Source organism: Arachis stenosperma, chromosome 2, assembly GCF_014773155.1.
Source record: "Arachis stenosperma cultivar V10309 chromosome 2, arast.V10309.gnm1.PFL2, whole genome shotgun sequence".
In the NCBI taxonomy this organism is placed as follows: Eukaryota; Viridiplantae; Streptophyta; class Magnoliopsida; order Fabales; family Fabaceae; genus Arachis; species Arachis stenosperma.
This window is the reverse complement of record NC_080378.1, coordinates 30,147,584-30,159,399: the sequence shown is the minus strand read 5'-3', so window position 1 is coordinate 30,159,399 and position 11,816 is coordinate 30,147,584. Positions and strand designations below refer to the sequence as shown.

The 11,816-nt window shown below is 33.4% G+C and overlaps 1 protein-coding gene, 1 non-coding gene and 1 pseudogene across 2 annotated transcripts; all 3 read left to right on the top strand.

Moving 5' to 3' along the window:
• Nucleotides 1-1,713: 1,713 nt before the first annotated feature.
• Nucleotides 1,714-3,213, top strand: LOC130962757 (protein ALP1-like). Its single transcript, XM_057888925.1, has 3 exons — nt 1,714-2,361; nt 2,446-2,671; nt 2,756-3,213. The coding sequence occupies exons 1-3, from the start codon at nt 1,714-1,716 to the stop codon at nt 3,211-3,213; spliced, it is 1,332 nt and encodes a 443-aa protein (XP_057744908.1).
• A 5,958-nt stretch (nt 3,214-9,171) lies between these two features.
• Nucleotides 9,172-9,797, top strand: LOC130960681 (uncharacterized; annotated as a pseudogene).
• A 1,325-nt stretch (nt 9,798-11,122) lies between these two features.
• On the top strand, nt 11,123-11,202 carry LOC130964692 (small nucleolar RNA snoR53Y). Its single transcript, XR_009080777.1, has one exon. It is a non-coding gene; the product is annotated as a small nucleolar RNA snoR53Y (small nucleolar RNA).
• Nucleotides 11,203-11,816: the final 614 nt, after the last annotated feature.

The window sequence follows — 11,816 nt, the reverse complement described above, 5'->3', positions numbered from 1 at the left end:
CAATAATATTAATAATGACCCATGCGAGGATATAATGGCTCTTCTAGGGGCACGCTATTACCACAAATCGAACCAAACAAAAAAGAACCACTACTTCATGCATTTAATTACGCCTACCAGATCGCAATGAATTACATGGTTATGTTTTGTCTTATATATTTTCTAAACGGATTGGATGATCACCATTCATCACCGTATTACTATTGTAGAAATCTTTATATGCATGCATGATGCATGTATATATTGTAGTGAAACGATATATGATTACGACTCTGAACTAATTTCAGTTGTAATTAACTTAGCTTCTTTTGGATTTCTTTTCAACCAACGCAATGTATGATTGATGATTCAGATCAGATCAATATCAACATTAATATTATGATCCTTTATCTGTATGTATAGTAGTTTTCCGCGCTCGTTTTTTCTTTTCTTTATTGTACTTATATGCCTAAAATGACTTCACCGAAATTAAAGCAAGAGATATAAATTTAGTATATTTATAGCGATAGAGCTAATTAAGAGGCTCTAACTTCTAGGTTAGTATATACTTTTAAGTATGGACTTGAAAAGAACAAAAAAAAAAAAAAAAAAAAGAAACCAAACCTAGAATAAAAATTTTGAAAGAAATCTGATTCAGGGGCTATGGTGAGAGTTATTTGTGGCAAACTGCCAAATTCTAGCCACGATGAGAGTGTTTCGTGACAAATATGAGACCCTCTCATTTAGGTATTGTTTGTTTCGAATGAAAACCAACGGAAAGAAAATAAAAGGAAGGAAGTGGGAGGGAAAAGATGTATTTTCCCTTGTTTGTTTGGAATGAAATTTTTAATGGAAAACTAAAATAGTTTAGAATTCAGAGTGGGTCCCACTCAGATTTTTTCACTCCCACTATGGACGGAAAACAGAAAGGAAAAGAAAACCCAAAAGCATTATCTCATATTTGTCCTTTCATAAAAAAAAATGGAGAACAAAAAATAGAAGAGTTCTTCTGCAAAAATGGCGAATTTGAGCATCACATAGAAGCGTTCAGGTTCTACTTCCACCACAGAATCAAAGCGTATTTCTTCTTCAATCTTGCTGTTACAATCAACATTGCACTACAATTATTCTCAGTCTAAGTTTACACAAACAGGTTAGGGTTTTACGATATCTGATGTGAAAAAGTTGTAATTTTTTTTTCGTTTCATATGTGAAACTACTTCTGCATGTATGAAATCTATGGTAGTTCTTGAAATTTTTTCTTCTTTAATTTGTATTGATAGTATTGCTGTCTCTATCTTTTTAGTTTATTCCTTCTTTTCTGCATTGAGCTACCAGCCTTGTGATTTGAGCGCTATATTTTGTTTTGTTCTGTCATAACTAAGAAATCAGAAGTTGTGATACTAAGAAATCCAAAACTTTTTAAATCTGTTGGTTATAAATAAAATGTTAGGGTTTTATCTATTTCAGATATGGGTATTTAATCTTTTGCATATGCACATTGGGTATTCTGTTGTTGTTAATGTTATACGTTAAGTTTTGGCTTTTGTACCTGAAAAATAGTATTGCAGGATCCAAATCTAAAATTCATTACGAATGTAGAAAAAAAATTGCTTTTCATTCATTGTTTTCTTTAAACATGGTTTGATTATTCTTGTAGTTTGGGCATGTAATATACGTTGGTGATGAAGATTGGAAGTTATTTTACTGCATAATATTAATTGTAAGTACGGCATGGAAAACATTTTCTTTGATGATTTTCCATTATTCCAAATATGGAATCCTATTACAGTTGAAAATCAAGAGCATAGATTAGCTGTTTCCATAGGTAACCAGGGACTTATATATACTGTTGAGGGTCAAGAATATTTATTAACTGTTCTCAAAGAAAATTGGAAGAGGGATAAGCAACTTTGTACAATAACAATGCTGTGTTATACTGTACACATGTTATACTTACTGAATGTGATGGCCAAGAAAGTTGAGAAACCCATAAGAGATCACATTATTGGGCGAGAACAGATTCGAACCACTCTGTTACAACAGTTACGCGAAACTAATAGGTGTCGTGATATTTTACGAATGGGCCCACATGCCTTTCTAGAGTTATGCACAAAATTAAGGGCAACCGGTCATGTCAAAGATACTATACATGTCACAGTTGAGGAGCAAGTAGCTAGATTCTTATACATTATAGCTCATAATGTTAAAAATAGAACCATTTCATTTTTCTTCCACCGGTCTGGAGAGACAATCAGTCGTAATTTTCATGCTGTTCTAAGAGCTGTAATATCACTTGAAGAAGAGTTTCTTCAGCAACCTTCCGGAACAACCATTCCTTCAGAGATTCTTCATAGCAATAGATTTTATCCATATTTTAAGGTATGATTAGTTGTTCATTGAAGTAGACAATCATAATTAGTATACAGTACAAAATTTTTCTTTTTAATTAAGTTATATATATAGGACTGTATTGGAGCCATTGATGGTACACATGTCAGAGTCAAGGTTCCAATAGCTGATCAACCTAGATTTCGTGGTAGAAAAGAATGGCCAACTCAGAATGTACTTGCTGCGTGTGGCTTTGATATGAAATTTACATATGCTTTAGCAGGATGGGAAGGCACCGCATCTGACTCTAAAGTTCTTAAAAGTGCACTATCAAGGGATGATAGGCTCAAAATTCCAAGAGGTTTATCTATTAAAAAAAACTTTCATATGTTTAAATAAAGTGGTGATATCTAAAGTATAGTATTTCTATATGATTTTTTTTTAGGAAAGTTTTATCTTGGGGATGCTGGATTCATGCTTAAACATGCTCTAATAACTCCATATCGAGGCGTAAGATACCATTTAAAGGAGTTTGTTGGACGTGAACCTGAAAATGCATATGAATTATTTAACCTCCGTCATTCTTCGTTACGAAATGTGATCGAACGATCATTTGGAGTTTTGAAAAAAAGATTTGCAATTATAGCAGGTGGTACAGAACCATATTATGACATAGAGGTTATGGTTGACATTGTCCTAGCATGCATTATACTCCACAACTTTTTGATGGGTGTGGATCCTGACCAACACTTAATTTCTCAAGTTGATCGAGAATTACAAAATAATAATCCAGAAGCCACTAATGAGGAAAGAGAAGAAGTAAATGAAGATTACAGGCGAGGTGCAGTGCTTAGAGATAACATGGCGGCTCAAATGTGGGCTGACTATCAAATGGAAAGATGAGATTTATTTGAACCTTCATCCTTATGAAGGGGAATGAAATTTTTTGAACCAAATTAAATGTAATGTGTGAATATCATGTGAATGTTATGAGTATTAAGTGTCAAATTAATATTTTGAAAGGTGTAATTCTCATGAGTATCGTGAAAAGCATGACATTACTATGTATGCAGTGTGCAGTTGAAACATTCACTAATGATGATAATTATTTTCTGAAATTAATTAAATTACTTGTATTATAGGAATTACTTCTGAAGGTAATATTCCTGCTTAATTGATGAATTCATTATTAACACTTTCTACATTATTATTCCATTGAATTTATTTTATAGAAGATTGTTTTTATAATTTAGTTCTTAATTTTTCAGGTTAAGACCTAATGGCAAAAAAGATGGCATCTCAAGGTGACACATCAAGCAAAGACAATTTAAGATGGACTGAAGAAATGGATGCAGCTTTTCTTGATGCTTTGATAGAGGAATGTAGCAAAGGAAACAGAGTTGATGGTACTTTTACAATAACTGCATATGACAACGTCCTTGCAACTCTAAAAGCTTCGTTCGGAAACCATCTTCGTAAAGATAATCTTAAGAATAGACTGAAGACTTTGAAGGATCACTTTGGAGTTTGTTATGATCTGTTTCATAACTTAAGTGGATTTTCATGGAATCCAGATACCAAACTCTTTACCGCTGAACCTGAAGTTTGGGCGGATTTAATTAAGGTAATTAGTATCATAATAAGTTACTTCTAAAGTTTATAGATTCCTTTGCGCAAGATAAGTTGCAGTATGAAATTATTTTGCCCTGTGATTCTAAATGATTAGAATTCTTCACAAGAGTCATATTTACACACAATATATGCTTCCTTCATCTAAAAAATGTATACAAATAACTTATATGTGAGGACTAGATTTTCAGGAAGCTATTGCTTTTGTAGATATTTATTTATGAAACTAGTGACAACTTAAGGAAAGAAAACCGTATATTTGAATTAACATATATGCATTGGTGTTTTATATAGGCAAGACCAGATGCAAAAAAGTGGATGCGAACTCCCATTAAACATTATGATAAACTATATTTTATATACGGTCAAGACAGAGCAACTGGAAATCTTGCTGGAAGTGCCAAAGAAAGAAACAAAAGTATGGCCAAGATGAAGGAGCCAATTAATTTGAATGATGATGAATATCAGGGGTTTGACTGTGAGTGGAATGATTGGCAGCCTACTACTCATTCAACTAGCTTTGTTGCAGAGGAAAGCCCAAATTTAGGTAACTCAAACCAATCTAACGGAACACAAGAGAATCATAGAGGTGCTAAGCGTAAAGCACCAATGAGTGGTTTATTTGAAGCTGATATGGAACGAATGAGTAAAGGTATCCAAGGATTGACAGATATGTTGAAGGATGGGAATAGTTATTATGATAAATCACTTGATATTGCTACGAAGCAAGCATTAACTACTGAAAGGCAAGCGGAAACAGCTGAAAAACAAGTTATGCTAGCTGAAAGACAAGTTCTGATAGCTGAAGAACAAATTCAAGTTGCCAAGATGCAAGCTCAAGCTGTTGAGAGAGGAATTACATTCTTAGAACAAAGTAGGACTCGAGTTTACTCTGAAAATGATGTGTACAACGAGTTAAAGAAATTGGGTGTTGTCAAAGAGATCTTTTGGAGTTGCTATCGTTTTCTCTGTAGAGATGAAAGAGCAAAACGAGAATTTTTTGGTGTTCCCTTTGAAGATCGCCATGGTGCATTATACGACTTAATGAAGGAAGCTGGTGCAATTTAAGAGGAACGCAATCAGTAATGGTAATATATATTTTGTGCATGTTTATGATTTTAGGATCTAATGTTGTATAATCTTAGTAAAGCCTCTATATTTTGTAATTAATATACTCATCAAAGTCTTAAAAGAGGTTTACGGTTGGTATAGGCTTATGCATTTTGAATATATAGTTATATATCTTGTTTATTGACTGAAATGTATATTTAATCCATCAGGAAGTGCATATTATAATATTGGTATTATTGTAGTGGCTCTTTGATTAATAGACCGTTGAGAAGTACAAGAATTTATGTGATTCATTATACTGAGAGTGCTAAAATTCCAAAGGTGATATCAAAGTATTTGGTGTTGATTAATTTGTGTTGTTGATATAATTTTTCTTGTTGAAGGTAACAAATTTATAAGTTAGCTATGAAATATATGAAACTTTAAATCCTTCAAAATATATATACTATTAAAAGAGCCTTCAAAATATATATACTATTAAAAGAGCAAGCACATGTTTTAGAATTTCTTTTTTTATTTTTGATGTGTATGAAGAGAATTCAATAGAATTTCTATTAGCTATCTATCATGCTTTGCATGAATAGGACTGGAGTTGTTATTTTTTTAATAATTTAAACAATGCATTATATTTTGTCTTAAATTGCATGAAGTGATATTTTATATGATGTATAACTTTATTTCGTATGATTCAAACTTATTGTAACATAAAAAAACTATGATTCATAATCTATCTTTAAATTATTATTGGAATTAATATATTTTATTTTATTTTATTTTAATTATTTTAAATTAAATAATAAATTCATATACATAAATTACTCTTTTTATAATATAAGGACAAAAATGTCATTTACTAATAATTTATTCTTCTCTCTCCCTAATTTTCTTTCTAACCAAACAAAAGAAATTATTCTTTCTTTTCTTTTCTTTCTCTTCATTTTCCTTTCATCCAAACAACTCAAGAGAAAATAAAATTCCACTCAATTTCTTTCCTTTCTCTTCTTTCCTTTCTATTTCTTTCCTTTCTATTTCTTTCCTTCCAACCAAACAAAGCCTTAATATTGTCACGGCCCATAGTTTGGTATTTCTAGGGGAGTGGATCCTCTCCAGTGGAAAAAAAACTGGATGGTATCTAGTGGAAGATCTCACCCTTCATTGTATTTTCTCTCTTATTTATTTCTGGTCCCACTTGTAGAATTAAAGGTGGAGATTACACTTTATTCTCTCCGATGACCAAAAAAATGGAGAGGATCCATTTCCGTATTCCTAGTTAATATTTCATGGCTAAATCCCTTTTTTTGGTAGTATATATAGCTGTTGAATGATTCTGTTTTACTAATTTTTATGTCAAAGCGGGCAGTTTTCAACAATTATCTTAAAGAAATTTTATGTACAAGATCTAATATTTAGAAGCAGAACTACTCCTTTTATTGAAACCAATTAAAGAAATACATAAAAAAGGTTTTTTTACCTAAATAAAATAAAAGAGATCTAATATTACATGAATCTCCTAAATCAATTTTTAATATATGAATATTCTCTTTTTATATTTATATAAATAGTCTTAGACGTGGTTTAGATTAATTGGTAAAAGGTGGTATTCTAGGACGATTTAAGCTTGAAATTGATTTTTAAAAAGCTTGAGATTCGTCTCAAGATACTAAGCTTGCGAATACTACAAGAAACACGGTTAAAATCGACAGAAAAATTGATCGCAAAATGTAACACTCTACCATACAAAATCTTATGCTATAGTCATAAATTAGAGGTGGTGATGTATTACAACCTCTAAAACGAAAAAGTACATATGTATATTTGAAAGATAATAATATAGCTAGGAACCTGTGAAGAAAGATGACATAACAGAAATCACATTGCGCTCGAAAAGTCAAAGGTATATAGAAACAGAAGAAATATATATAAGATTCAAAAGAAATACAAAGGAAATACTAGTCTCGACCTACGAAGACAAGGCCCACTAGAAAGTATAGTACAACCCAGAGGTATACAAAATATAACCTGTTTCTCCATAAATCAACTTCTAAGATGGATATACAAGTATGTGTTCAAAATTGGAGATCAGAATGTAAATATATTAAGTACAAAATAAAATTTCCAAAGCAGTCTTCACTTTTCACAAAGAGTCCGGTACATTCAATGAGGTGCGTCATGTCCTGTATTTGAAAATTAACAAAATCCGACAATGCGTGAGAACCCGAAGGTTCCCAATAGTGTAATAAATCCAATAGGGACTATGTAAAAAATATGAATCCGTTAGACAATCCCAAACTCTAATCAACACAAGGTTCAAGCCTAGGGTTCCACTAATCCTAATAGGGTGATCAGACTAAATCTCAGCTAAATTAGTAATTTTAGATTCTCAACTCTACTCAATACAAGTCATCAGTCATACTAGTGATCTTAATTCTCAACCCGGAGCAAGTAGGACAAGACCACAATCCTTGCATCTACCTAGGCAACTCAAATATCAGTCAAATCCATTTCCACCATCCAATCATTCAATCATTAACATCGCATCAAGAACAACCTTCAGCGTCACCATCGCCAGCATAAGGGATCTCTCAATTGTTCAAACACATACAAAATAATACAAAGAATACACAAATAGAGAAAACAGATAAAGCAAATAGCTCAAATAGCATATAGATACAATTATTCAACAAGAAAAGCCAAATACAAGATGCACACCTAAACAATACACACAAATGCAAATGATGCATGCCTGTCTTGCTAACCAGGAGCTCACGCGTTGGTTAAACTACCAGAACCTGACACATTCGGTAGCTAGCCTAGATATGGAACACCACAACACGGAGCAAGTGAGACTAAATCTCAACCCTTGCCTCTTACCCGCTTAACCCAGAGCAAGTGGGACAAACCTTAACCTTTGTGTCTTACCCAGGCAGGTGTTTACAAATATCAATTCAGAGAAACTAGGACAAGCCACAACCCTTTCGTCTTACTTAGGTGTCTCAAATCTCAACCTTTATCAAGTGGGACAAACCTCAACCCCTGTGTCTTACTCAGGTGTTTCAAGTCTCAACCCAAAGCAAGTCAGACAAACATCAACCCTTGCGTCTTCTCCAGGTGTTTCAATTCTCAACTCGAAGTAAGTCGGACAAACCTCAACCCTTGCATCTTATCCAAGTGTTTCAAAACTTTACCCGAAGCAAGTGGGACAAACCACCACCCTTACGTTTTACCTAGGCATGTGTTTAACTGCTTAACCTAGAGCAAGTGGGACAAAACTGTAACTCTTGCATCTTACCCAGGTGCCTCAAATATCAATCCAGAGCAAGGGGGACAAAGCCGCAACTGTTGCATCTTACCCAGGCAATCAAATACATTCATAGTCTTTAATCAAAATCACAAGTTATTAGATTTATTATCCCCAATTCTTTACCAATTATTTTAATTCTATTAACTCGTGAGCGGGATGAGACCACTGTCCTAATTGTGGACAGGATAAAACTTTTGTCCCCACAATTACACTACAACCACGAAACAAGTAGGATGAGACCTTTGTCCTCACCTGGTGCAGGTGCTAAAGTAATAACAAATCAGTACGCAAGCAGAATAACACCCAGACCTTTGGCCATGCTTTTTTCTTGCCATGCTTTAAGTGGTCAATGGCCACGCTTTTACGAGGGTGGCGATTGATTATAGATTTGGCCACGTTTTTTTGCTACTCTTAAAAAGCATGACAAAAGGAGTCTACAGCTACGCTTTTATGAAGGTGGCAACTGATTCAAGATTTGGCCACGCTTTTTTTGCTACGCTTACAAAGCATAGACGTAGAGAGAAATAGGCACGCTTTTAAAGTGTCGCAACAGAATTTTGTTATAGTAGTGTTTTGAAAGGTGGCCATTTCTTACAACTCTTTTGGCACGCTTCAAAAGCGTGCCCAAAAGGTCCTCATAAAAACCAAAATGCTTCGTTTTCCTTCATAATACAAAACCCCCTTTCTCTTCAAAGAACCCAGAACCCTAAAAACTTTGAAGAACCCCAACCCTCACCCAAACACTCCACAAAAAAACCCTTGCCCTCTGAAGAATTATGCTGCCGCAGCTGCGTCGGTGGGTGTGTCGCCTTCTTTAGCTTTAGCTGCGACTGAGAAGGGAGGGTTCGGTGGAGAAGGAGGCCAAGAAGAAGAAGAAAAAGGGATTCAAGAGTATTAGTATGATTTAGAGGTTCTATTGCAGGGCGAGAGATTTCTATGAGATATTGTTAGATGAGAACAGGTGGAAGGGTTTCACACAGAGCAATGCGAAGATCAGCAAGGAGGTTAGTGGAGAGTTCAGCATCTTCGATGGTTCTATTACCGGAACCAACGTGGAGTTGAAGGAAGCTAAGTTGATCATTGAAAAATGGAGGTTTGGAAGCTGGCCTGATGATGTTCATTCTTTGGTATGACCTTGTTCATTTCATTTCATTCTTTTGTTAATGTAGAGATTTGAATGTGTGCGTGTAAATAAAATGGTGATTGAAAGTGTTACAGGTGAAGCTTGTGTTGGAGGAGCCTGAACCTGGGGTTACTGTTGTCAAGCTCACACATAATGATGTTCCTGAAGAAGATAAGTAAGCCTTTTTTTTAATTGAATTAGTTATTGGAAGGTTTGTTTTGAGTTTTTTTTTAATAATTTGTTAAATGATATTGTTGTGGTGTGTGTAGGTATGGAAATGCCACTGTGGTGGAGAACACAGAGAGAGGGTGGAGGGATCTCATCTTCCAAAGGATACGTGTAGTTTTTGGGTTTGGAATTTGAGATTTTAATTCTTACCAATGTTGGGTTTTTCTTTCTTTTCTTCTTCTAGTGTCATGTGTTATAGAATTTTCACAAATTTTGAATCATTTTAAGTGAGGGGAAAGGTAAAATTTTAAAGGATTGACAATTGCATAATTGTTGAACTGTGATTGAGGCTCTGGTTAATCTTGTCAAGAGTGTCTTTCTTAAAAATACTTTCTTTCTGCTTTTGCATCTTCGTCAATGTTCTATGTTGCTTTATATTATTATTTTCTAGTAAACACTAAAAATCTCTCGTTAAAAAATAAAACCCAATATCAAAGATAGCATATTTTCAGAAGATTTAAAAATGTGACAAACGTTTCTTTATTTGGAGTAAGCCTTTGTCACTTTCTACCTTTTGAGAAGATTCTCGTCAGATAATATTATTGGTGGTTTATTCATCATTTGTTATTCATTCTTGCATGTCATTAACTTGTGCAACATAATATATATTTGATACTTTCAACATGACCTGTTAGTATTCTTGCTGCTTGTTGCTATTGGACACTGCACCTATTAGAGAAGACTATATGATTCATTGCATATTTTAGGCATAACTTGCGCCGAGAAAAGACAGATAAATTATCTAGAAATTAGTATGCTTACTTTTATATCATTGTCGAGAACTCGACATCTTAGAGATTCATTCTTAACTGAGTTGTTATGCGGTATTTGGATTTAGACATGGAGTACTAATTTAGAAGTGTTGATTCTTAGCACTTTACATATTTTGATTATTGTATGAGTTGATTGTTCTTTTTTATTTTCTAGAATAGATGATCTATACTCTTTATGCAAAGGGAAGGCCTTTTATGACTTCCAATTCAACACAAGGCTTGTAAAATTCACAATTGTGCATTTTTAGGTAGAGACTTTTTTTTATTTATACTTAAACTTTGCTAATTCTTAGGCATTTTTGGAGAAAGTAGGATGTTTCATTTGCACTACTATATGTTTGATTAGAATAGATCTCGTAATCATTTAAAATGATTAAAAACCATAAATCCCTGCTTGTGTTCCTTGCTTGGATAAATATTCATCATATAGTTAATTTTTTTCTTCTTTGGAATGATTTAATCATTTGGATGTTTGCTACACTGCACCCAGGGAGTTCTTATATTTGCTATGCATAATTTATGGTGTCCATTTTAGCTCATTACTAGTCATTAATTTCTGGATTGCAGATCAGGATCTGAAACAAAACACATGCTCTAATATGTACTAGATTCTGATTAATAATGTTTTGATTAATAACATTATAATTTATGCTTTTTAGTAATACTTTAGTGCTTGTAATTTGCAAGGTTCCCAATGATACTACTATTCTTTACCATGCTAATGCTGAATAACATTTGATTATTCCTTTTATTATACTGAAGAAACTCCTTTAACTATAAATTGTGCAAATTTTGATCTTTTTTAGAGATTTATTTATTCTTTATCAAAGTATGAATTTGGACGGTTTTGATTTGGTGTAACGCAATCAGCTTTACCGCTTTCTTGTGAGGAGGACCGGCAGTAATTAAACTCAGGTTTACAGAGACTACACGTGCTAGAATAGAGAAGACTGGTGGTGAATGCTTGACATTTGATCAACTTGCACTTAGAGCACCTCTTGGACAGAACATGGTATGTGTACATTAGATAAATAATCCACTTACTAGTTTCAAATGATGTTTATGACTATGATATATAAACTTATCAATGGATATTTGAGCTGGACTGGTTCAAAAAATATTTATACCATTTAATTGAATGAATCACATGAAACCAAGTATATATTCGTTTCTAAATTATAATGGCGCTATGCATTATGATAGGATAAGTTTGGAAATGTTTAAGTGATCAGTTTTTAGATGGTTAATTTAGTTTATATATTGTTGTATGAATGTAGGTCCTTTTTAGAGGTCCAAAGAACTCCAGAAAAGTTGTGAAACACTTTAGTCCTGCTCCTGGTGTTCCTCACAGCCATACCAAGCCTTATATATGATCTAAGAA